The sequence below is a fragment of the Trachurus trachurus genome (genome assembly GCF_905171665.1).
Source record: "Trachurus trachurus genome assembly, chromosome: 18".
NCBI classification, from domain to species: Eukaryota; Metazoa; Chordata; class Actinopteri; order Carangiformes; family Carangidae; genus Trachurus; species Trachurus trachurus.
In genome coordinates, this window is record NC_139909.1 from 4,950,650 (window position 1) to 4,978,369 (window position 27,720).

Below are 27,720 nucleotides of genomic sequence, written 5' to 3' on the forward strand. Positions count from 1 at the left end.
GAAAATTTTTTGACAACCAGTTTTTAACAGCAGTAATACAGTCTAAAAAAGCACTCAACTTCCCAGGGTCAGTGGCATTTACGGGCAGGTACAGCTGAGTGTCGTCAGCATAAAAGTGAAAAGACACATCATATTTTTGTATTATGTGCCCCAGGGGAAGCATGTATAATGAAAATAGGATTGGTCCTAAAACAGACCCCTGAGGCACGCCGTACTTCAGAGAGGAGGAGGAGGACTTGAAGTTATTTGCTGTGACAGAGAACGTACGATTTAAAAAGTATGAATAAAACCACTTCAAAGCTGTACCTGAAACACCCACCCAGTGCCTCAAACGATTTAAAAGAATCATATGGTCAATTGTGTCGAACGCCGCACTGAGATCCAGAAGTACCAAGACTGAGCACAACCCACTGTCGGCTGCCAGTAAGAGGTCGTTGGTCACTTTTAGCAGAGCCGTTTCTGTGCTGTGGTACTTCCGGAATCCAGACTGAAATTTATCAAAGATAAAATTTTCCTCTAGGGCTGCTAAAAGCTGTAAAGACACAATTTTTTCTAAAATTTTTGACATAAAAGGCAGTTTGGAGATTGGCCTGTAGTTGTGATGCAAGGAAGGGTCTAGCCTTGGTTTTTTCAGGAGGGGGGTTATGCATGCAGTTTTAAAATAGTCCGGGACACAACCAGTAGTCAGCGAGCTGTTAAAAATAGAGAGCAGGCTGGGCCCAACAGAATCAAATACTTGAGTTAAAAACCTAGATGGAATCACATCAGAAGGGCAGGTTGACACTCTAGTGTGTGAAACAACATCTAAAAGTTCAGGTAGCGTTATTGGGTAAAACTGGTTTAAAATGTCCTTTGGGGGATAAAAGGCATCACTAAAAGTATCAGTAAAAGCATCAGTAAAAGAGGCACTGGGTGTAATCGAGGCTCTGATAGACTCCACCTTATCGTTAAAATAAGATAAAAAACGATTACAGTCAGCATCTGATTCAATGGGGACAGAGGGGGGCGGAGTATTGACCAGGGAATCAACAGTCTTAAATAAAATCCTGGGGTTATTTTGATTAATGAGAATCAGATTCGAGAAATATTGTCTTCTTGCCTCTTTTATCATACAGTTAAAAGTAGATAAAAGGCTCTTCATAATATTAAAATGAATCTGGAGACCTGATTTTTTCCACAAACGCTCTGCTTTTCTACAATCTCTTTTAAAACTGCGGATACTTTCATTTAACCAAGGTTGCCTCTTATGTGAGGACTTGGTTATAAGCTTCTGGGGGGCAATAGCATTGAGGGTAGAAAGGCAAACAGAATTAAAATGAGCAGCCAAGTTGTTGGTGTCGGCAGGTTCAGGAGCTGGATAATAGTTGAGGTTGAACTGGGCGCTGAACTCTGCTGGGCTATTTTCATTAAAAACACGGGTACTCCAGGAGCGTGTGGTAGCTGTCTCAGAAACTGGACATTCACTATTAAAAACTATACATTTGTGATCCGAGACCGTGAAATTTAGCACATCTAAAAATGCTAAACTCATGCCAAGGGTAAAAACAAGGTCCAGTGTGTGCCCACGATTATGTGTCGGGCCATGGACATGCTGTTGAAAGTTAAAAGAGCTGGTAATATTCAGGAAATCAGCAGCCTGAGTATTGGTGGGGTCGTCTACATGTAGATTAAAATCCCCACAGAGTACCACTCTGTCAAAATTTAAGACAAGGGAGGATAAAAACTCAGGAAATTCTGCTAAAAAGCTACTGGCAAATTTTGGAGGGCGATAAATAAGAACAAATAAGATTGGATAAGAACCAGCTAGTTTAAAAGTCAGAGCCTCGAAAGAAGAGAACCCGTTAAAATGTAATAAATGGCATTTAAAACTCTTCTTATAAACACAGACTAAACCACCACCACGACCACTGACCCTGGGTTGGTTAAAACACTCATAGTGAGGAGGGCATAGTTCCACAAGCTGGTTACAGTCAGCACCTTGCAACCACGTTTCAGTTAAAAACATCAAGTCCAAATTTTCAGAGGAAATAAAATCATTCAAGATGAAGGTTTTGTTGGACAACGACCTGACATTAAACAATGACATTCTGAGGGTGGTTGCCTCAGGTGTAGCTGATGGGGTATTGGTCATGATCAGGCGAAGATTATTAGTGTTTCTGGGGTTGGAAGATGTACATGACTGTGAAACCCGCGGGGTAATTATTACAGAGATTGAAGAACAAGGAGAAGCAGGTAGTGCGGGAGTAGCAGATGCCTGGGGTGGCCTCTGGGGGGAGCTACTGAGCAGGGAAGAGGAGGGTGAGCAGACATCCTCAGCAGGACCCATACTGTATGGACTGGATACAGTGATGGGAGACACGTGACCCTGAAACAGGTCGTGCTGAGGGACACATCATTGTTTTATGCTAAAAGCTATGTAGTTTATGAAATTTTTTGTAAGTAGTTTAGTTCCTCTTTTATTAAGGTGCACCCCATCTGCTTTGTACATCAAAGGATTGGACCAAAACGAGTCAAAGTTGGCAATGTAATCAAAACCCGTGGCTGAGCAGAATCCCTGCAGCCATTGGTGGAGGCTGTACAGGCGGCTAAAACGCTCTGAGTTCCTAGAAGCGTATGGGATGGGGCCAGAGATGATACACCGTTTTCCCAGGCTCTCCACCGTGTAACACAGCGATTCAAGGTCCCTATGTAATTTGGAGGATTGTCTTGACATGACGTCATTACAGCCTGAGTGAGCAATTACCGTGTGCACGGTCGGGTGAATGTCAAGGAGGGTTGGAACTAATTCGATAAGGTCAGAGGTTTTTCCTCCAGAAAGGCAATAAGTGATGGCTCCAGGAAGTGCTAAAAAGCGCACAATGGAATCACCAAGTATCAGTAACTCAGGGTGTGTAACGTCTGGAGCGCTTTTGTAAACTGCAAGTTTCGGATTAATAGTGTGATCCCATGCTGACGTGCTGTCCAAGTGGGGAGATCCCGAGGGGGCGGGGGGAGGAGGGGGGACACCAGCTGCAGGATGATGATCTGATGAGGGAGAAGAGAGCGCCTCGTTCAAAGCCACAGGTGGATAGTTTTGAGGACGGTGAGGCAGAAAACGGGCGCGTTTGGATTCTGGGGGAGCTGAGGAGGAGAGGGAAGAGTCCTCAGGCGATGAGACGCCGTTAGGTGAGGGACGTTTTCGGACCCGCGGCGCTCCGCGGGCTGGAGGGGAAGAGGCTGATAGCTCAGTAGGAAGCTTCGAGAGGGGGGAAAAAAAGTTGGTGAGAGAGATGTCGTTGGCACTGAAGGAGTCGTAGAGGGGGAGGCCGACTTTTCTGTTGCCCTTGGCCACGCACGACCAGGAGGGAGTGGAGCTTGGGCCAGGAGCATCCGAGGAGGTTGTCGCTGCGTCCGGGAGTGGTGGCCACTCGCTGTCGCGGTGCTCCAGTGACTTCAGCCGGGAACTCAGTAGCGCCTGCCGCTGGAGGAGGTCATCGATGAGCCGCTCAATGGATCGGAGTTCGGTCTGGAGATCCGCGACCTCTGCCGTCGGGGCCATGGATGGGGCTGGAATAAAGGAGCGCAAGAGACCGGGCCAGCAAAGTACACAGAGGAAAGAGGAAAGACCGGGAGCTCCGTAGTTTGACAGTTCAGAAAACCGGGAGCTTCAAGTTAAGAAACTTACACGCCAGGGCTCCGTGAGGAGCCCAGAGCGGAGATATGGAGAGTCAGCAGAGATCAGGTCAGGGAGACGGACAATGGTCTGGTCAGAGACTTACCCCCGAGGGCCCGAGACGGGCCCGCTTCACGTAGATCGCCTCCGGTGAGTATTTCCCACAATCACTTGTTGCTGAGTCAGGCGGCTTCACCAGCAGGAGCAGCTCACTCTGGGGTTGTTTTGGTGGACATCAAGTTGCCGAATTGACCTCAGACGAGAGCCGAAAAAGCCATGGGGGGTTCTTCCAAGAGAGGTGGGCAGCCCAGCCCGTTAGTGTGGATAAAAACAGCAGGAGAGTGTGACTGCTAAAACCGGCGCTGCCTCGATGGTAGTTCGGGTCCGGGGCAGTGGTGACTGAATTAGGTAAAAAACGAGCAATCGGTCTACCTGATTATTGAAACAAGCAGCCCGATTTGTAGAGCACTGTTTAAGAGACGATATTTGTGCCGGGGGACATTCTAAAATTTACAGGAAGTTGTTTAACTCATTGAGTGCCAGACCTTTTATAAAATGGTCAGTGCCAGGTGCCAGCGTTTTGGGGCATTTTGAGTAATATGTCAAGACCCAGAGAGTATTTTGTACTATGACTCTGAAAACACCAAACAGCTCAAAGGAAAGAGGAGACTCTCTATTTAACTAGGGGAAAACCATTTGTTTGTACCTTGTTCCATTCTTGATTTATCTTAAGTTGAATAGAGCCTGGTTGCACCAAAAAGACCACTTTTTTTCTAGAAAGCTGAGAAAAATGCATTTTTGTGAAAGAGAGTCTCTCAAGAAAAATAGTGATTTATCCGTTTTAATTTTGGCTTCAAAAATATGTAAGACATCTGAAAATTTCATTTCACATGTTTTTTTCACCCCCCCCCCCCAAAAAAAAAAAAGACTAAACAAAAAACAAAACAACAACAACAACAACTAAAATACAACAAGTACGAGCAGTTGCTGCCTCTCCTACGCCCCCCTCCCCCTCCCCCTCCACTCCCTCTCCTCCCCTCCCCTCCTTCTCCTCCTGCTGCTTCCCCTCGTCTCTGAAGGAGGGAGGGAGACGTCATGGCGTCTTCAACCTCTTCGCTGGCCGCGGCAGCGACTCACCGCGCTGATCTCTCGGTTCGTCGTCACGTCGGTTAGACAGCAACTGGTGAAACTGACTCCGCGATCCGCCTCCGCTTCGGCATTTTGCTACTGATCATCTATCAGTTTACTTTTCCTGCCTCCTCTGATCACTTCATGCTGGAGCTATGCTAATAGCACCGTGGCTAAGCTTTCCTCCAGCTCCACGTTACACTTGTTCCAGGCTCTGCACGTCGTTTTTCTCTAGAAATAGAAACTTTTTCCGACTTTTTTATGTCCGTACGGATCGCACTCGTCTCCTCCTTCCTCTTCACTTCTTGCTCTGATCTACAGTCTTCTTCGTTCTACACATCCCAGAAGTCCCAAAATTACTCACAGTGTGCGCGAGAGCGTCCCCATTTACCAGCCGCAGAAAAGTGCATTTGACGTCTATGGACGTCAATGGCACTCAAGCGTTGGATTTTGATTGACGTCCATAGACGTCAATGGCACTCAATGAGTTAAAAGGTAGTTTAAGACGAATCAAAATGACGGAGCTCCGACAGACACGTCCGGACGCCACGCATGCGCAGTGAGAATAACGCAGCTGACTCGCAATGGAGGTCTCTTGCAGTAGGTTCGTTACCTTTAATTGTCGGTGCAAGCTATTTTTAGAACGGTGGAGCAGAGCCGTGAGCTGCTCAGAGCTACGCTACGGAGGCTCATTATGGGATTTCTTGGTTTCCCTCATCAAACTCATCAAATACACAATCCAACAACTCCACAACGCTCTGGTGGACAAGTTGTGAGCTGCACATTCACCACACTATGAGATAATAACACAACGTTACCACACAGAGTTGTTTTAGAGGGAAATTCATGCAAAACCGCTGATGTGCGTTGCCTTCAGGGACAGTTTTTCATCAACAGTCTCTGTATTTACCTCTAAAACAACTCTGTGTGGTAACGTTGTGTTATTATCTCATAGCGTGGTGAATGTGCAGCTCACAACTTGTCCACCAGAGCGTTGTGGAGTTGTTGCATTGTGTATTTGATGAGTTTGATGAGGGAAACCAAGAAATCCCATAATGAGCCTCCGTAGCGTAGCTCTGAGCTATACCTTTAAGATAAAGTTTTGATTGAATAAATCCAACTTAAAGTCCAAATACAAGCTTCCTTTCAGTCGTGTCACATGGTCTTCATCCGTCCATCTATATGCATGGTAACAGTTGGAGTCTGGGGCCCTTTAGTTAAAGCTTGTGACTAATTCAGCTAATTCATCCTTGTGTCCGTCCTCCTCCTTCTCCTCTTCGTCCTCGTCCCTGCTCAGCTCTGATTGTCAATGAAAGGACGGCGCCTTCAAAATGTTTAATCCTGTTACATTAAAGTGGAACGAGTCGAGGATTAAAGTCACTTTGGTCTGAGATCAGCTGATGACGCATTTTGAAACACCAACATGGGATTAAGTTGTTGAATTGTCGAATGAAGTCGAGCATCAAGTTCCAAATACTTTTTATTACCGATAGTTTATTTAATCTATCAGACTCTGGTGGTTTGAGGACGAGGTGGCAAGCGAAACGTGGTCTCTGTTGCCATGATTACCAACTTGCGTTTGAGCCAGCGCAATAATTTACAACTGCAATTTGACCAGAACGTCTTTATAGGTGTCCGATAACCCAATCAGGATTGAGTATTCATCCAGACCATAACAATCGAATGTCTTCCTCTTCTTGAGTTCAATCCTCAAGAAACCTTCAATGTTCAGGGGCTGCAGTTAAAGACTGTTGGACTTGGAAGGTTTCTTCCTTTTCCAACGGGTAGATCCTTCATGACCCACGACCAGGGTGTAAAATTGACACCCGCCAAGCGCCAATGGCGGGTAAAAAACAAGTTTGGTCTGTAAAACAAAAACACACACTTGCCAGTGGCCGATGGAAAATTTTGAACTGCAATTCCTTTGCCACAGAGTTTATTTAGTATAAACTCTATAGAGTATATTGTGTCTTCTGTATAATTTAGCGGTTGAACAAGTCTAAATCTGCCACATAGCAACAGCTGATCACCGGCACGACAGCCTCCTTTTATATTAAACAGAGGAGGGACAAAACTTGCCAGGATGTGCAGCTTTTTAAATGTTACTTAAGTTGGATTTTTATACAAAAAATGTAAGGTAATCACTTTTAGTCAAACAAGGAATGATTTTTTTCATTTGGCTGGTGAAAAATGTTTGGCTGGTAAATCTTTGAAGGTCACTAGCCAATGGCTGATGAGCTAAAAAGTTAATTTTAAACCCTGCCCACGACGTATCCCAAGATTCATTGCGTGGTGGTAATAAAAGCCAACGAGTCGGACAAAGAACCGAAAGGATGAAGCTATTAAAACCACTGGCCTTAAAAAACCAGAAAGGTTTTCTATCAAGAAAAGGTTTTGTTGTGTTGAACCCAACGGTAAACGTCCAGAACGACTCCTGATGAGGGTTGGACCGTTTCATTTCTCTTTTCGTCTTCACGGCTACGATTTTGTCCACCACATCCTCTTAAGGACTCGTCTCTACGACCCAACACGAGATTTTAACCAGTCGCTAGAACTGAAGTTTTCAGATCTGAGAGGTCCGACGTCCAGCTCAAAGTATTTGATATAAAACCGAAGTTAAAGGTCCAGTGTGTAAAATGTAAAACCGTGACATCCAGCGTTCAGATTCTGGTTTGCAGCGCTCACTCACTCTTAAAGTGACGGTGGCCTCCAAGGACAAAACAACAAACATGGCGGCGCAAGATGGCGACGCTCTCTAAAGCAAGACCCTTGTTATAAGAAGAATTAAAAGGCTACGAAAACCAAACAAATTTAATTTTATAGCGATTATAAACGTATACAAATATATTCAAGGGTAGTATATTCAGATTTTGCCAATAAACCCTGACAATTATTACAAACTGGACCTTCAAATCCTGATTCCGACACATTTTCTACGTCGACTCATGGACAGATGTTCTGTATAATTAGAAGTTAAAGGACAATTCCAGGCGAATTCAACTCGGGGGTGTATGTTCCTATCATTTTAGGTCTAAAAGAAGGAATCTGAAGATTTTCAGTTTAATTGCTCCTGTTTTGCGGTAGTTGTGTCTGTCCTCGCATCACCACGGCAGCAATGAATGGGAGCGGATGCAAGTTCCGCTGCTTAGGCTGTGTCAGATGGCGACTCAAACACGCACGGAGAAGTTTATTTACTTCAAGCAAGCCGACATGTTTGAAAACTAGATCTAATTCAAAGTCTCGCGCGAGACCCAGTTGCCGTGCGCGGTGTGTTCAGGTGCAGTAGGAGCTCCCGTTTGTGTCATAAACACAGGAATATCAACTCTTGACTTGCTTCAAGTAAAAAAAACTTCTCGGCGCATGTTTGAGTAGCCACCTGACGCTGTCTGTGGAAATGTACACTTCAAGCAAGTAAAGAGTTGATATTCCTGTGTTTATGACACAAACGGGAGCTTCCACTGCACATGAACACACCGAGTGGCAGCTTGGGTCTCGCGCGAGACTTTGAATTAGATCTAGTTTTACAAACATGTCGGCTTGCTTGAAGTAAATAAACTTCTCGGTGCATGTTTGAGTCTCCATCTGACGCTGTCTGTGGAAAAAAATTGTGGCTTTGAGGGATGTAAACAGCCTAAACAGTGGAACTTGCATCCACTCCCATTCATTGTTGCCGTGGCGACGCGGGGACAGACACAACTACCGCAAAACAGGAGCAATTAAACTGAAAATCTTCAGATTCCTTCTTTTAGACCTAAAATGTTAGGAACATACAGCCCCGAGTTGAATTTGCCCGGAATTGTCCTTTAAAGTTAACTTGTGTGTGTTTAAGGTTCAGGGAACGACCGAGCTGAAGGTTTCTGTGTTTTTTTTTGAGTCACTCGAACATGTGATTTGTTTTTCCCTTCATGTTGTTGTCGTCTTCACTCCGACAGTAGAAGTCAGCGTTCCCGTTGTGTCGCTCGCCGCTCGGAGCTCCTCTTTGTTTTGGGATTATGTGTCTTATCCTCTGAGGGGGGGGGGTTCATCATCACGTCTCAGATTTGTCACTGGGGTGCATGCAGGGTCTTTTCTTTCTTTCTTTCTTGCTGCTGCTGCTTCGTCAGGAATTAAACTTAATCTGTCGCTTTTTTTTTCTTTAAGAGCAGAAGGACGAACTCGGACCGGATGGACGAGAGAGGGAGCAGAGCGTCAGGACGGGGCGAAAGGGGAAACGCCAGAGTCAGCGTCCTCGTCGGTGACGCTAAGCTAAGCAAAGCAAAGCAAGTGACAGGAGAGTCAACTAAATAAATAGATAAATAAATAAATAAAAAGAGGTTTTAATCATCGAGATGCAACGGAAAGACGACGGGACGGCAGAGTCTTCAAACAGACAAACAAACAAACATGTGGAAGATGAGACGCAAACAGAACGACCACCAGAGTTTTCACCTGTTTGTTCGTCAGATTTCATTTACAATAAATAGCCTATAGTTTAAGTTACATTGTATTGTTTCAGTTTTTAAAAACAAGTATTTAATCAACCCTCCTGTTGTCCTGTCTGTTCACTTCCTCCATCCTTCATTCTTTCCTCCCTTTCTTTCTCCCTTCCTTCTTTCCTTGCTTCCTTCCCTTCGTCCTTATTTCTTCCTTCTTTTTTGACCCAATCTGTTCTCTCCCTCCATCTATCTTTCCTTCCTTTTTCCCTTCCTTCTTTCCTCCCATCGTTCCCTTTGTCCTTCCTTCTTTCCCTTCGTTCTTCCTTCATTCCTTCCTTCCTTCTTTCTTTCCCTTCATCCTTCCTTCCTTCTATCCCTTTATCCTTTCTTCCTTCCTTTTTTCCCTTTGTCCTTCCTTCTTTCTTTCCCTTCGTCCTTCCTTCCTTCTTTCTATTTCTTTATCCTTCCTTCCCTTTGTCCTTCCTTCCTTCTTTCTTTCCCTTTATCCTTCCTTCTATCCCTTTATCCTTCCTTCCTTCTATCCCTTTATCCTTCCTTCCTTCCTTCCTTCCTTGACCCAGGAGAACAGCAGTTAAACAAACAACATTCACAGTTTCTCACAGTTTAATCATCTACAACCTCCAAATAAATATTAATCAATCAACTCGTCTCTAAAAAGCAACAAAAACAACTCCTCATCGGCTCAGTGCAACTGACTTTTCAACGTTTATCCAGAAAAAAAAGAGGAGGAAGAAGAAAAAAAAAACCTTAAACATTCAAATATGTAAATGAGTTTTTCATGGATGGAAGCAGAAGAGGAAAAAAAAAAAAACTAGAGATGAAGTTTGAAACGTTTAAGGACCAAACGTCTCCAGAGGAAAAAGGAGTTTCCTGTTCAGCTGAATCAGCACAACTCTGTGTGTGTGTGTGTGTGTGTGTGTGTGTGTGTGTGTGTGTGTGTGTGTGTGTGTGTGTGTGTGTGTGTGTGACAGCAGCTTAAGTCGCTTTGTTGACGTCTCGACACACACACACACACACGCGGAGCGGCCTGGGGGTGTGTGAGCGGGAGGATGCTCATTGTACTCACACATTAATAGAAATCCACAGCGGCAAAGCCTGAGGGCCACACACACACACACACACACACACACACACACACACACACACACACACACACACACACGCGGTCGTCGTTGCTGATGCAGCAGAAGTAAAATGTCGTTGTGGTTGAAAAGTTTTCTCACTTTTTTTCTACATTTACAGCATCTTCGGTCACTTTTTTTTTTTTTTTTTTTTTTTTTTTTACACACAGTATTTGTCCTCCATTCAGCTGTGGTGGAAAACAAAAAATCTAAAAAAAAAAAACAAAAAAAACACAAAACAAAAGCAATAATATGTTGAAAAGTGTTTTTTTTTTGTTTTTGTTACAGTTGATAATTTGTATAAATAAAGTTTTGATTGTTTGAATGTTCAGTGATTCACTCTCTTAACTCCGGCTGCTCTTCACCTGAGCTCTGCTGCTCTTCTTCTTCGTTCTGGCCCTGGGCGGTAGTTTGGAGGAGGAGGGGGCGGGGCTTAACTCAGTTAGCGTTTCCATGACAACCAACGGGAAGGTTTCAGGAAACTCAGTCACCTGAAACACGGACGAACAGACCATCATCAATATAATTATTATTAATTGATATAGAACGAATCTCCTTGTTGTAACATTCTACTTCCAGGTAGAAAACCAGCACGTAATTTGAATGAGAACAGTAGTAAAGAACAAGAGTTTAGCTATATATCATATTTTTCACGCCCTATCACCGTTTAGACAAATCTGAAATGATTGAAGAAACATTACTATTTCTGTGTGTGTGTTTTGTGTTGCTATGTGTTGTATTTATTCAGTTTGTGGGGGAATCACAGTGTCTAGAAAGCATCAGTGGCTGCAGCTGACAGGGACAGCTAACGGTAGCTAAGCTAACGGTAGCTAAGCTAACACCAGGACGTCAGCTGTTAAAACCCTCCCGTTGTGGGACACGACATGAAACTACTCCAGTTAGCTCAGTCATGTTGGAACTCAGATATCTGCTGGAGAAAATATTTTTTCATGGAGCGTTTATTGAGTCACTGAGTTATTAAAGTTAAACAGGTAGCTAACCGTTAGCCCGGCTAATCTATGATAACCATGACTAATTACAAAAATGTGCAGACAGAAATAGTAACGTTTGTCCAATCATTGGTTTTATAGACTTTACAAACATCAGATTAGTCTAAACGGTGATATAGTGACATGAAAAATTAGATAGGCTATATATAGCGAAACTCTTGTTGTAAACAACAAGGAGATTGGTCCTATATCGCCGTTTAGACTAATCTGATGTTTGTAAAGTCTATAGCCAAACATTAACATTACTATTTATGTGTGCACGGTTTTGTAATTAGTCATGGTTATCATAGATTAGCCGGGCTAACGGTTAGCTACCTGTTTAACTTTAATAACTCAGTGACTCAATAAACGCTCCATGAAAAAATATTTTCTCCAGCGGATATCTGAGTTACAACATGACTGAGCTAACTGGAGTAGTTTCATGTCGTGTCCCACAACGGGAGGGTTTTAACAGCTGACGTCCTGGTGTTAGCTTAGCTACCGCTGTTAGCTTAGCTACCGCCGTTAGCTTAGCTACCGTTAGCTCCCTGTCAGCTGAGCCACTGATGCTTTCTAGACACCGTGATTCCCCCAAACTGAATAAATACAACACATAGCAACACAAAACACACACACACAGAAATAGTAATGTTTCTTCAATCATTTCAGATTTGTCTAAACGGTGATAGGGCGTGAAAAATATGATATATAGCTAAACTCTCGTCCGTCACTATTGTTCTCATGCTGGTTTTCTACCAGGAAGTAGAATGTAAACAACAAGGAGATTCGTCCTATAAAACCTTACGAGACGTTAGCTGTGCTGCTGCTGCTTACGGGGACGAAGGCCTGGTTGTCACGGAGACAGGCGTCCTGCAGCTCGCAGCGCAGAGCGGTCACGTGGCCGCGGTGGGCGGCGACTTCCTGCTCCAACCAGTCGATCCGGGAGGCGCAGGAGTGACAGACCTGAGAGACGACGGAGAGAAGAGTCTGTGGAGGGGGGGGGGGGGGGGAGAAAATAGAGAGGGAGGGAGAGAGAGGGAGGGAGGGAAAGAAGAGGGAGGGAGAAAAGAGGGAGAGAGAGAGGGAGGGAAGGGGGAGAGAGGGAAGAGGGGAAAAGGGAGGGAAGAGGGAGAGAGGGAGGGAGAAAAGAGGGAGAGAGAAAAGAGAGAGAGGGAGGGAAAGAAGAGGGAGAGAGGGAAGAGGGAGAGAGGGAGGGAGAAAAGAGGGAGAGAGAAAAGAGAGAGAGGGAGGGAAAGAAGAGGGAGAGAGGGAAGAGGGGAAAAGGGAGGGAAGAGGGAGAGAGAAAAGAGAGAGGGAGGGAAGAGGGAGAGAGGGAGGGAGGGAAGATGGAGAGAGGGAAGAGGGAGAGAGGGAGGGAGAAAAGAGGGAGAGAGAAGAGAGAGAGGGAGGGAAAGAAGAGGGAGAGAGGGAAGAGGGGAAAAGGGAGGGAAGAGGGAGAGAGAAAAGAGGGAGGGAAAGAAGAGGGAGAGAGGGAAGAGGGAGAGAGGGAGGGAGAAAAGAGGGAGAGAGAAAAGAGAGAGAGGGAGGGAAAGAAGAGGGAGTGAGGGAGGGAAGGGGGAGAGGGAAGAGGGGAAAAGCGAGGGAAGAGGGAGAGAAAAAAGAGGGAGGGAGGGAGGGAGAGAGAGAGGGAGGGAGGGAAAGAAGAGGGAGAGAGAAAATAGGGAGGGAGGGAAGGGGGAGAGAGGGAGGGAGGGAGAGAAGGAGGGAGGAAAAGAAGAGGGAGAGAGAGAAAAGAAGGAGAGAAGAGGGAGGGAGGGAAGAGGGAGGGAGAGAGAAGATGTGGTTGAGAGAGCGAAACAACGGAGTGATGGAGTGATGGAGGAACAGAAGTGAAGAAGTGAAGGAAGTGAAGTAACCTGGCAGGCCGCCACCTCTGGATCTCCCATGATGCTCTCTGCTCCACTCAGCTCCAGCTGCTGTTGCTTTGGCAACAGCAACGACAGGGGGCGGGGCCGAGCCGAGAGCGAGGGCCGTGATTGGACGAGAGTTTCCCTGACCTGACACACACAGTATGACATCATCACCACACAGTATGACATCATTAAGCGATTATTACAGTGTGTGTGTGTGTGTGTCACCTCCTTGTAGCTCGTCTCCGCCGTCTTCATGTAGCTGATCAGCTGATCTCTACGTCTGCAACAGAATCAACACATGAAGACTTTTTTTTTTTTTAATTTTTACAACTTTATTGACAAATCACAGGACAGTTTCAGCTGTTCATTTTACCACCAGACCACAGACTTCTATCTATTTATAAAACACCACCATAAAACGCACATTCATACATACACACACGCAAAAGAAAAGGAAGAAGAAAAAGAAGAAAGAAGAGGAAGAACGAAGAAGAACAAGAACATAGATCAAAGACAAAGATGAAGAACACATAAAAAGAAGAACGAAGAACAAAGAAGAAGAATGAAGAAGAAAAACGAAGAAATAGAAGAAGAAGAACGAAGAAAGTGAAGAACAACAACAAAAAAGGAGAATTAGAATGAAGAAAAAGAAGAAAAACGAAAAAGATGAGGGAGGGAGGGAGGGAGAAGGAGAAGAGGGAGGGAAGAGGGAGAGAGAAAAGAGAGAGAGGAAGGGAAGAGGGACGAAGGGAGGGAGGGAGGGAGGGAAGAGGAAGAGAGAGAAGGGGGGACGGAAGGAGGGAGGGAGGGAGGGAGAAGGAGAAGAGGGAGGGAAAGAAGAGGGAGAGAGAAAAGAGAGAGGGAGGGAGAAGGAGAAGAGGGAGGGAAGAGGGAGAGAGAGGAGGAAGGAGGGAAGAGGGAGAGAAAAAAGAGGGAGGGAGGGATGGAGAGAAAAGGGAGGGAGGGAGGGAGGGAGGGAGGGAAGAGGGAGAGAGAAAAGAGAGAGGGAGAAGAGGGAGGGAGGGAAAGAGGGAGAGAAAGAAGAGGGAGTGAGGAAGGGAGAAGAAGAAGAGGGAGGGAGGGAAGAGGGAGAGAGAGGGAGAAAGGGGAGGGAGGGAAAGAAGAGAAGATGTGGTTGAGAGAGCGTAACAACGGAGTGATGGAGTCGTGGAGGAACAGAAGTGAAGAAGTGAAGTAACCTGGCAGAGGAGGCTGCGAAAAAGATGGGAAAGAAGAAGAAGGAAAAACAAGAAAGAATGAAGAAAGAAGAAAGAGAACGAAGAAGAAGTTATAAGTTATGTTATAGGTCTATGTCACGGCCCTGCTGGTAGCCGGAAGTACGTTAGGAAATCGCTGAAGCAGTGTACCGTCATTTCGACAGACGAAAAGACGACAGATCTCCCAAAAGTGAGGTCCAAACGATGTGGTGCCACTCGAAAACGAACAATAAAAAGTTATAATAATTGTTATTAATTAATAAAGGTAGAGCGTTTTGTTCGTGCAGTTTGTAAACACTGGCAACGTTATGTTGTAACGGTGTAACATGAGAGCTGTTGTGGTGAGCGGCGGATGCTAACCGCTAGCCGAAGTAAGTAAGAAAGTAAGTAAGTAAGTTTAATTTATATAGCACTTTTCATAGATAAAATCACAAAGTGCTTTACAACAAGGATAAAATGCAATAAAATACAGTACAGAGATCACAACAAAATATACATAACAGCACAATTACAGGTAAACTTTACAGAGGCCCCACAACGTCAACATCGAGCTAACGTTAGCTCACAAAAACAACCCTCATACATGCTAGTTGGGCTGGAGTGGCTACAGTGTTACGACGTGTTTATGTATATTAACTGTCATAAACAAAAGGTTGCCACGGGAAAAATCCTGCTCAGTTTCTCTTTATTTCAATGATTATGTTATAGTTAATATTCAATTTGTCTTCAGCGGTGGGCTGAGTTTGTCCTCCTCCTCCTCCAGCTGAGCCACTAGCACTAGCATTAGCCTCCTCGCACTCGTCCTCACAGTTGAACAAGGCGTAGCTACATTAACCTGATCAAAAACTGACTGCCGATTAATCTGATTCTCCCCCAGCTGCTCCAGGGAAAGCAGCTAAGCAGCTGGTGCAGCACTGAGCAGCCCGGTAACGTTACACTACAACAACACCGGCGAGAAGAGGCTGCCGTAGTTTATTCCGTAACCAGGGTGACTACTGGAAGTGGGTGTACACTGCTTGGCGATTTTTAACGTTCCAGAACCAGGAAGTGTGATATAGGCCAGTTGGAACTATTTTCAGTGGCGGATGACTCCACATCTGTCTCTGTGTGTGTGTGTTACCTAGCAACGGCCCTCAGCTCCTCCTCCGCGCGCTGCAGTCGCTCCTCCAGCTGCTTCTTCTCCTTCTGGACGCCCGACAGGTATTTACCCAGAATCCTCAGCGAGCGCTCCTTCAGCCGCGCCTGGTGCCGCGCCTCCGCCAGCGCCTGTTGCTGCTGTTGTTGTGGTTGTTGTTGTTGTTGTTGTTGTTGTGGTTGTTGTTGTTGTGTGTCTGCCCGGCGCTGCAGCTGCAGCGACAGCAGCTGATTGGTCTGTTCCTGGATCAGAGTCTGAGCCTCCTGCTCTCGGCTCAGAGCCTCACGCAGCTCCACACACACACTGTGGAAACGCTGCACACACACACACACACACACACACACACACACACACACACACACACACACACACACACACACACACACACACACACACACACACACACACACACACACACACACACACACACACACACACACACACACACACACACACACACACACACACACACACAGTGATTTTAGTTATGATGGGAAAAATATGAATGACGTCATCAGCGATTAGTCGACGTCGACTCAACTTTCACAACATTAGAGTCGACTTAAAAAAATCTGAAGTGCAGTGGTTCTCCACCGGGGGCGTGGACACTCTCCTGGGGCGGCGCGAGCACAGGACAGGAGGGTGGGGGTCAGCTACCGGTCGGTAATTTCTCCCGCTAATCACTGAAGGAAAAAAGTAAGATTGTGGAGGATATTTTTGGCACTATCTGGCAACCCTGGCCTGCCTGCACGTATGAGCCCGGTGACGTGACACAGTCCCTCGCTGGAGGCAGTGATCAGCCAAGTGGCGTCGGGTCTCCTGCCCATAGACATATAAATAAATTCTTTATATGTCTATGCTCATGCCGCTGTTGGCACGAGTGGACCTGGTCCGAGCGGACGTGGCGGCACCGCTGCACGGACAAATAGCAGAGCAAACGGGCCCTTGAATGGCTGGTCCAGACCCCTAGATTTAAAACATGAGATTTGTTTTTGCTCCCCACTAGACCAGTTCTGAGTTCAGTTTAAGTTTCATACACTCCAACCATTCTTGCCTTGTTGCCTTACAATGATAGGGACCTCAGTCAGTAGGCCTAGGCTACTCAATGTGCTTTTTTATCTGAAACAAATGTTCCCTTCATGTTCTTCTCAGAGTACACCAGAATGCTTCCTTTCTGTGTTAAAATCACAAGTTTTTTCTGGGGGAGAATGCCCCCAGACCCCCCTACAGGGGTTTGGTGACTCACCTTTTTCACCACTTCTGAGTTTGCAGGCAAAAAATATCCCCCACAATCTTACTTTTTTTCCTTCAGTGATTAGCGGGAGAAATTACCAACCGGGACCCGACCCCCACCCTCCCGTCCTTTGCTCGCGCCCCCCCCGGGACAATGTCCTGGCTATTGGTTGAGAGCAGCATTAGTAAACCACAACAAAAACACATGTAGCCTTTTTTTCTTTTTTTCCCTCATTTTCCCCATTGACGGAAATCCATTGTGGCGACGGAGAACTTTAATCCATGAGAAAAAGAAAGGAATACGAAAGAAGAAGAAAAAGAGTTGTGTCTGTGTCTGACCGTGCTGTGTGTGTGTGTGTGTGTGTGTCTGACCGTGCTGTGTGTGTCCTCTCTCTCTCTCCGTAGTCCTCTCTTCAGATTGGCCGCCTCCAGCCTCAGGCTCCTCCTCTCCACCTCGGCCGAGTGCAGCCGCTGGCTGAAGAGCAGGAAGTGCTGCTGCAGCGTCGACACCACGGCCTGACGGGGTCAAGGGTCAAGGGTTAGGGTCAAAGGTCAGAGGCCGTCAGGGCGACGGCAACATATACACACATGGCTCGTCTAAAACGTGATTTACCATAGTAACTGATAAAATACAGGAAAAGAAGAGGTAGAAGGAGGAGGTGGAGGAAAAGAAGAGGTAGGAAGAGGAGGAGGAGAAGAAGAGGTAGGAAGAGGCGGAGGAGAAAAAGAAGAAGAGGAGGAGGAGGAAAAGAAGAGGTAGGAAGAGGAGGAGGAGAAAAAGAAGAGGTAGGAAGAGGAGGAGAAAAAGAAGAGGTAGGAAGAGGGGGAGAAAAAGAAGAGGTAGGAAGAGGGGGAGGAAAAGAAGAGGTAGGAAGAGGAGGAGGAAAAGGAGAAGAAGAGGAGGAGGAGAAAAAGAAGAGGTAGGAAGAGGAGGAGGAAAAGGAGAAGAAGAGGAGGAGGAGAAAAAGAAGAGGTAGGAAGAGGAGGAGGAAAAGGAAAAGAAGAGGAGGAGGAGAAAAAGAAGAGGTAGGAAGAGGAGGAGGAAAAGAAGAGGTAGGAAGAGGAGGAGAAAAAGAAGAGGTAGGAAGAGGAGGAGGAGAAAAAGAAGAGGTAGGAAGAGGAGGAGAAAAAGAAGAGGTAGGAAGAGGAGGAGAAAAAGAAGAGGTAGGAAGAGGAGGAGGAGAAAAAGAAGAGGTAGGAAGAGGAGGAGAAAAAGAAGAGGTAGGAAGAGGGGGAGGAAAAGGAGAAGAAGAAGAGGAGGAGGAGAAAAAGAAGAAGTAGGAAGAGGAGGAGAAAAAGAAGAGGTAGGAAGAGGAGGAGGAGAAAAAGAAGAGGTAGGAAGAGGAGGAGAAAAAGAAGAGGTAGGAAGAGGAGGAGAAAAATAATAGGTAGGAAGAGGAGGAGAAAAAGAATAGGTAGGAAGAGGGGGAGGAAAAGGAGAAGAAGAGGTAGGAAGAGGAGGAGAAAAAGAAGAGGTAGGAAGAGGGGGAGAAAAAGAATAGGTAGGAAGAGGGGGAGGAAAAGAATAGGTAGGAAGAGGAGGAGAAAAAGAATAGGTAGGAAGAGGGGGAGGAAAAGGAGAAGAAGAGGAGGAGGAGAAAAAGAAGAGGTAGGAAGAGGAGGAGAAAAAGGAGAAGAAGAGGAGGAGGAGGAAAAGAAGAGGTAGGAAGAGGAGGAGAAAAAGAGGTAGGAAGAGGAGGAGGAAAAGGAGAAGAAGAGGAGGAGGAGAAAAAGAAGAGGTAGGAAGATGAGGAGGAAAAAAGAATAGGTAGGAAGAGGAGGAGAAAAAGGAGAAGAGGAGGAGGAGGAAAAGAAGAGGTAGGAAGAGGAGGAGGAAAAGGAGAAGAAGAGGAAGAGGAGGAGAAAAAGAGGTAGGAAGAGGAGGAGGAAAAGGAGAAGAAGAGGAGGAGGAGAAAAAGAAGAGGTAGGAAGATGAGGAGGAAAAAAGAATAGGTAGGAAGAGGAGGAGAAAAAGGAGAAGAGGAGGAGGAGGAAAAGAAGAGGTAGGAAGAGGAGGAGAAAAAGAAGAGGTAGGAAGAGGAGGAGAAAAAGAAGAGGTAGGAAGAGGAGGAGGAGAAAAAGAAGAGGTAGGAAGAGGAGGAGAAAAAGAAGAGGTAGGAAGAGGAGGAGGAGAAAAAGAAGAGGTAGGAAGAGGAGGAGAAAAAGAAGAGGTAGGAAGAGGGGGAGGAAAAGGAGAAGAAGAAGAGGAGGAGGAGAAAAAGAAGAAGTAGGAAGAGGAGGAGAAAAAGAAGAGGTAGGAAGAGGAGGAGGAGAAAAAGAAGAGGTAGGAAGAGGAGGAGAAAAAGAAGAGGTAGGAAGAGGAGGAGAAAAATAATAGGTAGGAAGAGGGGGAGGAAAAGGAGAAGAAGAGGTAGGAAGAGGAGGAGAAAAAGAAGAGGTAGGAAGAGGGGGAGAAAAAGAATAGGTAGGAAGAGGGGGAGGAAAAGAATAGGTAGGAAGAGGAGGAGAAAAAGAATAGGTAGGAAGAGGGGGAGGAAAAGGAGAAGAAGAGGAGGAGGAGAAAAAGAAGAGGTAGGAAGAGGAGGAGAAAAAGGAGAAGAAGAGGAGGAGGAGGAAAAGAAGAGGTAGGAAGAGGAGGAGAAAAAGAGGTAGGAAGAGGAGGAGGAAAAGGAGAAGAAGAGGAGGAGGAGAAAAAGAAGAGGTAGGAAGATGAGGAGGAAAAAAGAATAGGTAGGAAGAGGAGGAGAAAAAGGAGAAGAGGAGGAGGAGGAAAAGAAGAGGTAGGAAGAGGAGGAGGAAAAGGAGAAGAAGAGGAAGAGGAGGAGAAAAAGAGGTAGGAAGAGGAGGAGGAAAAGGAGAAGAAGAGGAGGAGGAGAAAAAGAAGAGGTAGGAAGATGAGGAGGAAAAAAGAATAGGTAGGAAGAGGAGGAGAAAAAGGAGAAGAGGAGGAGGAGGAAAAGAAGAGGTAGGAAGAGGAGGAGAAAAAGAAGAGGTAGGAAGAGGGGGAGGAAAAGGAGAAGAAGAGGAGGAGGAGAAAAAGAAGAGGTAGGAAGAGGAGGAGGAAAAGGAGAAGAAGAGGAAGAGGAGGAGAAAAAGAGGTAGGAAGAGGAGGAGGAAAAGGAGAAGAAGAGGAGGAGGAGAAAAAGAAGAGGTAGGAAGAGGAGGAGAAAAAGAAGAGGTAGGAAGATGAGAAGGAAAAAAGAAGAGGTAGGAAGAGGAGGAGGAAAAGGAGAAGAAGAGGAAGAGGAGGAGAAAAAGAGGTAGGAAGAGGGGGAGGAAAAGGAGAAGAAGAAGAGGAGGAGGAGAAAAAGAAGAAGTAGGAAGAGGAGGAGAAAAAGAATAGGTAGGAAGAGGAGGAGAAAAAGAAGAGGTAGGAAGAGGAGGAGATAGAGATGGGGGATAGAAGAGGGAGAAAAAAGAGAGAGAGAGAAAGAGTGAGAGAGGGGGAAGAAAAAGATTGAGAAAGGGAAGGAGAAAGAAGAGGGAGAAAAGAGACAGAGAGAAGAGGGAGGGAGGCAGATGGAGAAAAAGATAGAAAGAAGGGGGGGGAGATAGAGGGACAGAGTGAGAGAGAGAGGGGAGGAGAGGAGAAGGAGAGAGAAAGAAGAGGGAGAGAGGGATGGGGTTAGAAGAGGGAGAAAAAGAGAGAGAGAAAGAGGGTGAAAGAGGAGGGAGAAAGAAAGAAGGGGAAGGGAGAAAAAAGAGAGAGAGGAGGAAACTGATCGACTGATTCATAATCATAATCAATACGTTTATTGATCTATAATGTTTTAATTGATAAATACGTCTGACGGTGCGTTCACTGACCTTCAGGCTCCGTCGCCGTCGTCGTAGAGGAGGAGGAAGAAGAGGAGGCGGAGCCACCGAGTCCTCGTCTGATTGGTCGAGAAGGTGCCGGAGGAGGCGGGACAAACCGAAGCGAGCTGCTGACATCACGGCGTCCGGGGGGGCGGAGCCTGAGTCGGTGAGCGTCAGCGCCCCCTGAAGGTCGGACATGGAGGACAAGATGGCGGCGCAGAGACGTTTGGAGCGAAGCCAGCGAACGCACGACGCACCTGACCGACCTTCATCATCATCATCGTCATCATCGTCGTCATCTGAAACGACATTAAAACTAAAGTCAGAATATAAACAGATAATCATATTGATTATAGATTAGTTTGATTGAGTGAGGTGTTTTGACTTTGACCTTCAATTCAATTCAATTCAAACAACTTTATTGGCATGAACAGAAATGTGTTGCTGCCAAAGCATTTTACTAAATATTTAAATACTTATTAGTGTGAATGCCTTCAGCATTCACACTATTGTTATTCTGTTCGGCCATTTTGTTTAAACTTATTATTCTTACAACTTCCGCTCTTTTTCAGCAGTTTTCAGCTATTTCAACAATTCATATATCAAAACGTGCAGCATTAGAGCTATTATTTTTCTCTTTTCAACTATTTATACTTTTTTAAATATTTAACTTTTTCTGCAATTTTTGTCCCATAGGAAATGAATTGAAACAGTCTTCAGCATACTTTCAGCTACAGACTTCATTCAACTTTTAAACTGTTCACAAACCTTTAAACTATTCAGCTATTTCTCAGCTTATTGATATCTTCAACAGTTTCAGATATTTGGCAGTTTTAAAATCATTAAAATTTCTGACAAAATTCAAGTTTAACATGGGAGTCAATGGCACGGAATGTTCAGGGTTAGAGTGGGTGACATCAGCTAGAGTGACAGAGGGTCTAAAAATCCTCTGACACTTTTCTCTCTTACCTGTCAGCACGGCCACAAATTACACTCTACACACATCATTTTCGCCACGTTTGTAGACAAGCTCATCCTGGCTCTCACCATGTGCTCAAAAAACCAGAGAGACGAACACAATTTAAACTCGGAGCCTCTGAGTGCGGCCAGTTCCCCCTCTTCCTCTCATTGACTCCCATTCAAAAGTAGGCGCTGATTTTCTAAACGTCCCAAAGTTTCCAACCTGCGACACAATCACCAATTTTTACTCTAGAAACACCAAAGTGACATGGACGCGTTCAGCAAGGTCTTATGGTTCGGAAAATGTAAACCTTTTGCTCGTACTAAGTACAGATTTGTCGTACATTAGATCTGTTTGAGGGTGTCACAGAGCAGTTAAAGCCTATGGTTAAAGCTGCCACCATGCCTTAAAGCCACCAGCCACCAGTTACATGGTAACCTCAACATGGCAACCTCACCATGGTAACCTCACCATGGTAACCTCACGGGGCGGTGCGTGGCGCAGTGGTTAAAGCGGCCGCCCCATGTAGAGGCTACAGTCCTCAACGCAGGCGTCCCCGGTTCGAATCCTGCGTCGGGCAGACCTTTCCTGCATGTCATTCCCCCTCTCTCTGCCTCCCCCTTTCCTGTCTATCTCACTATGTGCTATCAAATAAAGGCAAAAACGCCAAAAAAAATATACTTAAAAAACAAAAACATGGCAACGCACACGCATTCTCTCTCTCTCTCTGTCTGTCTCTCTGTCTGTCGGTCACACCACAACTGATCAAAGCTCTGTGCTTGAGTTAATACCAGCTGCTTGTTGAACCACTGTAGCATTGCTACAGACTCAGCAGAGTTACAAGAACATAAGTTGCTGTTACTGTTGTTCTTTAGCTATTTAACTCATTGAGTGCCAGCCCTTTTATAAAATGGTCAGTGCCATGTGCCAGCGTTTCGGGGCATTTTGAGTAATATTTCAAGACCCAGAGAATATTTTGTACTATGACTCTGAAAACACCAAACAGCTCAAAGGAAAGAGGAGACTCTCTATTTAACTAGGGAAAAAACCATTTGTTTGTACCTTGTTCCATTCTTGATGTATCTTAAGTTGAATAGAGCCTGGTTGCACCAAAAAGACCACTTTTTTCTAGAAAGCTGAGAAAAATGCATTTTTGTGAAAGAGAGTCTCCCAAGAAAAACTGTGATTTATCCGCTTTAATTTTGGCTTCAAAAACATGTAAGACCTCTGAAAATTTCATTTCACGTGTTTTTTCATTGTAGAATTAAAAAAAAAACTAAAATAGAACAAGTAGGAGTCCTACTCTGCAGAGTGATGCCTGCTCTCCTGCTTCTCCTCCTGCAGTTGCTGCCCCCTCACCCTGTCCTATGGCACCAATGGCACTCAATGAGTTAAACTGAAAATACACATTTCCCCATTTTGTTCATGTTGAACACATTGTTTTACACTTCTCTCTCGTCTTTTTTCTTCTCTGTCTGTTATGGCGGCGGTCGGCAGCTTTTCGGCGTGCGACTGTGACACTGCTAATATAAACAGATAATCAGACGTATTGATTATAGATTATAGGTTTGACTGAATGAGGCGTTTTGACTTTGACCTTTCCGTGTTGCCGTGGGCGACGCTCCACAGACGGCGCCGCCTCCTTCCAGACGGATCAGCACCGTCGTCCTCTGGGTCAGCGAGCGCCACCTCCTCACCGCCATCACCGCCCACACGCTCCTCCTCCACCTCCTCCTCGCCGCCGCCGCCGCTCCTCCTCTCCTCCTTCCTCTCTCCTCCAGGGTTCCTACACATTTGAAATTTCCAAATTTTCCAGACTTTTACCAGACCCTAATTTCCAGACTTCTCGGTAAAAAAAATCTAATAATTTGTGTTATTCAAGTAAATAGATAGATAATTAAGCATAATATAAAAAAAATCATGCAATTAATCATTTGTTTTCATTATTCTGAAAGGGTCTGCCATTATGCAACCAAATCATTTCCAGGAGATTGTAGCTAGATCAGGGCCGTTGCTAGGAATTCTGGGCCCCCTTAAAGAATACTAAAGTGGGCCCCTCCCCCTAACTTTTCCTTTTTTTTTTCTTAGACTACGTATGTATTATCGTTTTTTATTTAGCCTGCTTTGTTTTGATGCTAATGCAGCATTACACTGCAAAAACCCAAGTATCTTAGCAAGAATATTTGTCTTATTTCTAGTCAAAATGTCATTTCTAGTCAAAACAAATCTCATTATACTTAAAATAAGACACATCATATTAAAAGTAGCTTGTTTTTAGACACTTTTTACTTCTTTCAAGCAGATTTTCACTTGGAATAAATAGAAAAAATCTGATAGTGGAGCAAATTTTTCTTCCTTATTACAAGCACAAAAAACTTACTTTAACTGGCAGATTTTTCTATTTATTGTGAATTTAAGTGAAAATGATCTAAAAACAAGTTAATTTTTAGGTGATGAGTCTTATTTTAAGTGGAAAGAGATTAGTTTTGACTAGAAATGAGACATTTGGACAAGAAATAAGACAAATATTCTTGGAAAGATGTTGAGTTTTTACAGTGTACTATGAGTATTAGTCAGGGTCTTATGCTGAATAATTTAGTCATACAAATATTAGACTACTGGGGTTTTTTATGGGCCCCACTGGGCGCTGGGCCCCTAGAATTATCATCACCTTTCTCCCCTATACAACGGCCCTGAGCTAGATACAAAATAATTAACCCAAATAACTTCAGATAAGACCAAACCAAGATAAGATAAATAAAATAAATATATTTCCATACAATAGTTTCCATTTTCCATACTTTTACAGACATGGAAATGTATAAAATCAAATTCCATACTTTTCCATACCTTTCATACTTGCGTAGGAACCCTGCTCCTCTTCCTCCTCCTCCTCTTCTCCTTCTTCTCCTCCTCCTCCTCCCAGCGCGGCGGCCAGGCTCCTCACCTCCTCCTCCAGCAGCTCGCGCTCCGCGAGGCGGCGGCTCAGCAGCCGTTTCTGCTCGCTCAGCGCCCGCAGCCGGCGCCGGTCGTGCGTCAGGGCGCCGGCGAGCAGCGCGCAGGCCGAGAGCAGCGAGGACGACTCCGCACGGCGCCGAGAGAGGTCAGAGGTCAGAGAGGAGGCCTGGTCACGGAGGGAGTCGCACTGAGAACGACAGACCTGAAGGAGAGAGAGAGAGAGAGAGAGAGAGGGGGGGGGGGGGGGGGGGATAGATGATTTCTTGATGCTTTGGCAACATAGTTCTTCTCGTAACATTCATGCCAATTAAGCAAATTTGAATTTGATAGAGAGACAGAAAGAAGAGATGGAGAGAAAGAGAAAAAGAAGAGGGCGAAAGTGAGGGAGAAAGAGGAGGGAGAGAAAGAAAGAAGAGGGAGAGAGGGAGAGAAAGAAAAAAAAGAAGAGGGCGAAAGAGAGAGAGAAAGAAGAGGGAGAGAAAGAGAGAGGGAAAGAAGAGGGAGAGGGAGGGAAAGAGAGAAAGAAGAGGGAGAGAAAGAAAGAAAGAAGAGGGAGATAGAGATAAAGAGAGAAAGAAAGAAAGAGAGAGAGAGAGAGAGAGAGAGGGGAGAGACTTCCTGTGACTTTGTGATGTCATAACAGAGCAGTGGCGCTAAGCCCCGCCCCCTCGCCACCTGGATGACATCATCATCCAACAACCTGAAGGATTTGATTTATCTGAGTGTTTTATTCTGAAATTATTCTGAAAAAAGAGAGAGACAAAGTGGGAGAGGGAGACGAGAGAGCGAGAAAGAAAGAAGGGGGGGAGAAAAAAAGAGAAAGACAGAAGGAGAGAAGAGGGAGGGAGTGAGAGAGCGAGGAAAGAGAGAGGGGAGGAGAGGAGAAGGAGAGAGAAAGAAGAGGGAGAGAGAAAAAAAGAGAGACAAAGGGGGGGTAAGAGAGGGAGAAAGAAGGGGGGAGGGAGAAAAAAGAGCGAGAGAAGAGGGAGAGAGATGGGGGATAGAAGAGGGGGAAAATGAGAGAGAAAGAGAGGGTGGGAAGATAAAGACTGAGAAAGGGGAGGAGAAAGAAGAGGGAGAAAAGAGACAGATGGAGAAAAAGAGAGAAAGAATGAGAGGGAGAAAGAGGGGGGAGGGAGAGAGAGGGGGAAGAAAAAAAGAGAGAGATGGAGAGATAGTGAGAGAGAGAGAGAGAGAGAGAGAGAGAGAGAGAGAGAGAGAGAGAGAGAGAGGGGGGGAGAGGAGAAAGAAGAGAGGGAGAGAGAGATGTGGAGATGAAAACACTGAGATGTTTTTTCAAATCAGCCCTTCAAAATAAAAGACAGTGGAGCAAAACATGGAGGTGTATTATTAACTTTTATTTTGAAATGCTGAGCTCATGTTTCATCCTGTTGTCATGGTGTTTCTCCTCTCCACATCAGTCCAGCTGCAGTGTGTGTATGTGAGAGTGTGTGTGTGTGTCTCTGTGTGTGTGCTACCTGCAGCTCCCTCTTGGCGTGTGTGTGTCGGCCGTTCCACGCCTCCTCCCTCCTCCTCTTTTCTCTCTTTTTTCTGCCTCTCCTTCTCCCTCTCTTTTCCCTCTCACCCTCTTTTTCCCTCCCTCTCTTTCTTTTTTCTCCCTTTCTCTCTCCCTATCCCTCTTTTTTCCCTCCCTCTCCCTCTATTTTCTCTCTCTTGTCTCTCCCTCACCCTCTTTTTTCCCCCCTCCCTCTTTCTCCCCCCCCCTCACCCTCTTTTTTCCCTCCCTCTCTCTCCCCCTCTCTCTCTATTTTTCCTCCCTCTTCTCTCTCTTTTTCCCCCTTTCTTTTTTCTCCCTCTCTCCCTATTTTTTCCCTCCCTCTCTTTCTTTTTTCTCCCTTTCTCTCTCTCTATCCCTCTTTTTTCCCTCCCTCTCCCTCTATTTTCTCTCTCTTCTCTCTCCCTCACCCTCTTTTTTCCCTCCCTCCCTCTCTCTCTCTTTCCTCCCTCTCTTCTCTCTCTTTTTCTCCCTCTCTCCCCCTATTTTCCCTCCCTCCCTCTCTCTCTCTTTCCTCCCTCTCTTCTCTCTCTTTTTCTTCCTCTCTCCCTCTTTTTTCCCTCCCTCTCTCCCTCTGTGTATTATTAACTTTTATTTTGAAATACTGAGCTCACGTTTCATCCTGTTGTCATGGTGTTTCTCCTCTCCACATCAGTCCAGCTGTGTGTGTGTGTGTGTGTGTGTGTGTGTGTGTGTGTGTGTGTGTGTGTGTGTGCTACCTGCAGCTCCCTCTCAGCGTGTGTGTGTCGGCCGCTCCACGCCTCCTCCCTCCTCCTCACGCTCTCCTCCAGGCGACGCAGCACACACTCCTGGCCGCGCTGCAGCTCACGCACACACGCACTCCTCTGGTCGCACACGCGCTGCAGCTGCACCACCTGGACACAACAGGTGGTTGTCACGGTTACAGCTGGGTAGTGTGGTTGTCACGGTTACAGCTGGGTAGTGTGGTCGTCACGGTTACAGCTGGGTAGTGTGGTTGTCACGGTTACAGCTGTGTAGTGTGTGTCTGTGAATGTGTGTGTCACCTTTCTCTCTTTCTCTCCCTCTTCTTCCTCTCCCTCTCTCTTTTTCTCCCTCCTATTTCTTTCTCTCTTCTTTCTTTCCCTCTCTCCTTCTTTCTTTCTTTCTCTCCCTCCTACTTCTTTCTCTCTCTCCTTCTTTCTTTCTCTCCCTCTATCAATCTTATTTCTTTCTTTCCCTCCCTCCTTCTTTCTTTCTTTCTCTCCCTCCCTCTTCTCTCTTTCTCTCCCTCTTCTTTCTTTCTTTCCCTCTTCCTTCTATCTTCCTTTCTCTCCCTCTTCTTTCTTTCTTTATCTCCCTCTTCTTTCTTTCCCTCTTCTTTCTATCTTTCTTTCTCTCCCTCTTCTTTCTATCTTCCGTTCTTTCTTTCTTTCTTTCTTTCTTTCTTTCTTTCTTTCTTTCTTTCTTTCTCACCCTCTTCTTTCCCTCTTTCTCTCCCCCCTACTTAAAGTTTGGTTTTAAAAATCAAAATCTTCTTTCTCTTTCTCTCCCTCTTCTTTCTTTCTTTCTTTCTTTCTTTCTTTCTTTCTTTCTTTCTTTCTTTCTTTCTTTCTCACCCTCTTCTTTCCCTCTTTCTCTCCCCCCTACTTCTTTATCTCCCTCTTCTTTCTTTCTTTCTTTCTTTCTTTCTTTCTTTCTTTCTTTCTTTCTTTCTTTCTTTCTTTCTCCCTCTCACTCCTACTTCTTTCTTTCTTTCTTTCTTTCTTTCTTTCTTTCTCTC

General features: G+C 45.4%; 1 protein-coding gene across 1 annotated transcript in view; it reads right to left on the reverse strand.

The window, feature by feature from the left end:
* Positions 1–10,681: 10,681 nt before the first annotated feature.
* The window catches only part of ccdc171 (coiled-coil domain containing 171), a gene marked incomplete at both ends in the record, with an annotated part of 31,242 nt that continues 14,203 nt past the window's right edge, over positions 10,682–27,720 (reverse strand). The window contains 10 exons of the mRNA XM_083992643.1: positions 10,682–10,828; positions 12,161–12,313; positions 13,204–13,344; positions 13,426–13,480; positions 15,538–15,866; positions 17,158–17,301; positions 20,554–20,843; positions 23,103–23,232; positions 24,402–24,665; positions 26,699–26,854. Of these exons, the coding sequence (XP_083848769.1) occupies positions 10,682–10,828; positions 12,161–12,313; positions 13,204–13,344; positions 13,426–13,480; positions 15,538–15,866; positions 17,158–17,301; positions 20,554–20,843; positions 23,103–23,232; positions 24,402–24,665; positions 26,699–26,854 (1,809 nt within the window). The remainder of the gene's footprint in view (positions 10,829–12,160; positions 12,314–13,203; positions 13,345–13,425; positions 13,481–15,537; positions 15,867–17,157; positions 17,302–20,553; positions 20,844–23,102; positions 23,233–24,401; positions 24,666–26,698; positions 26,855–27,720) is intronic.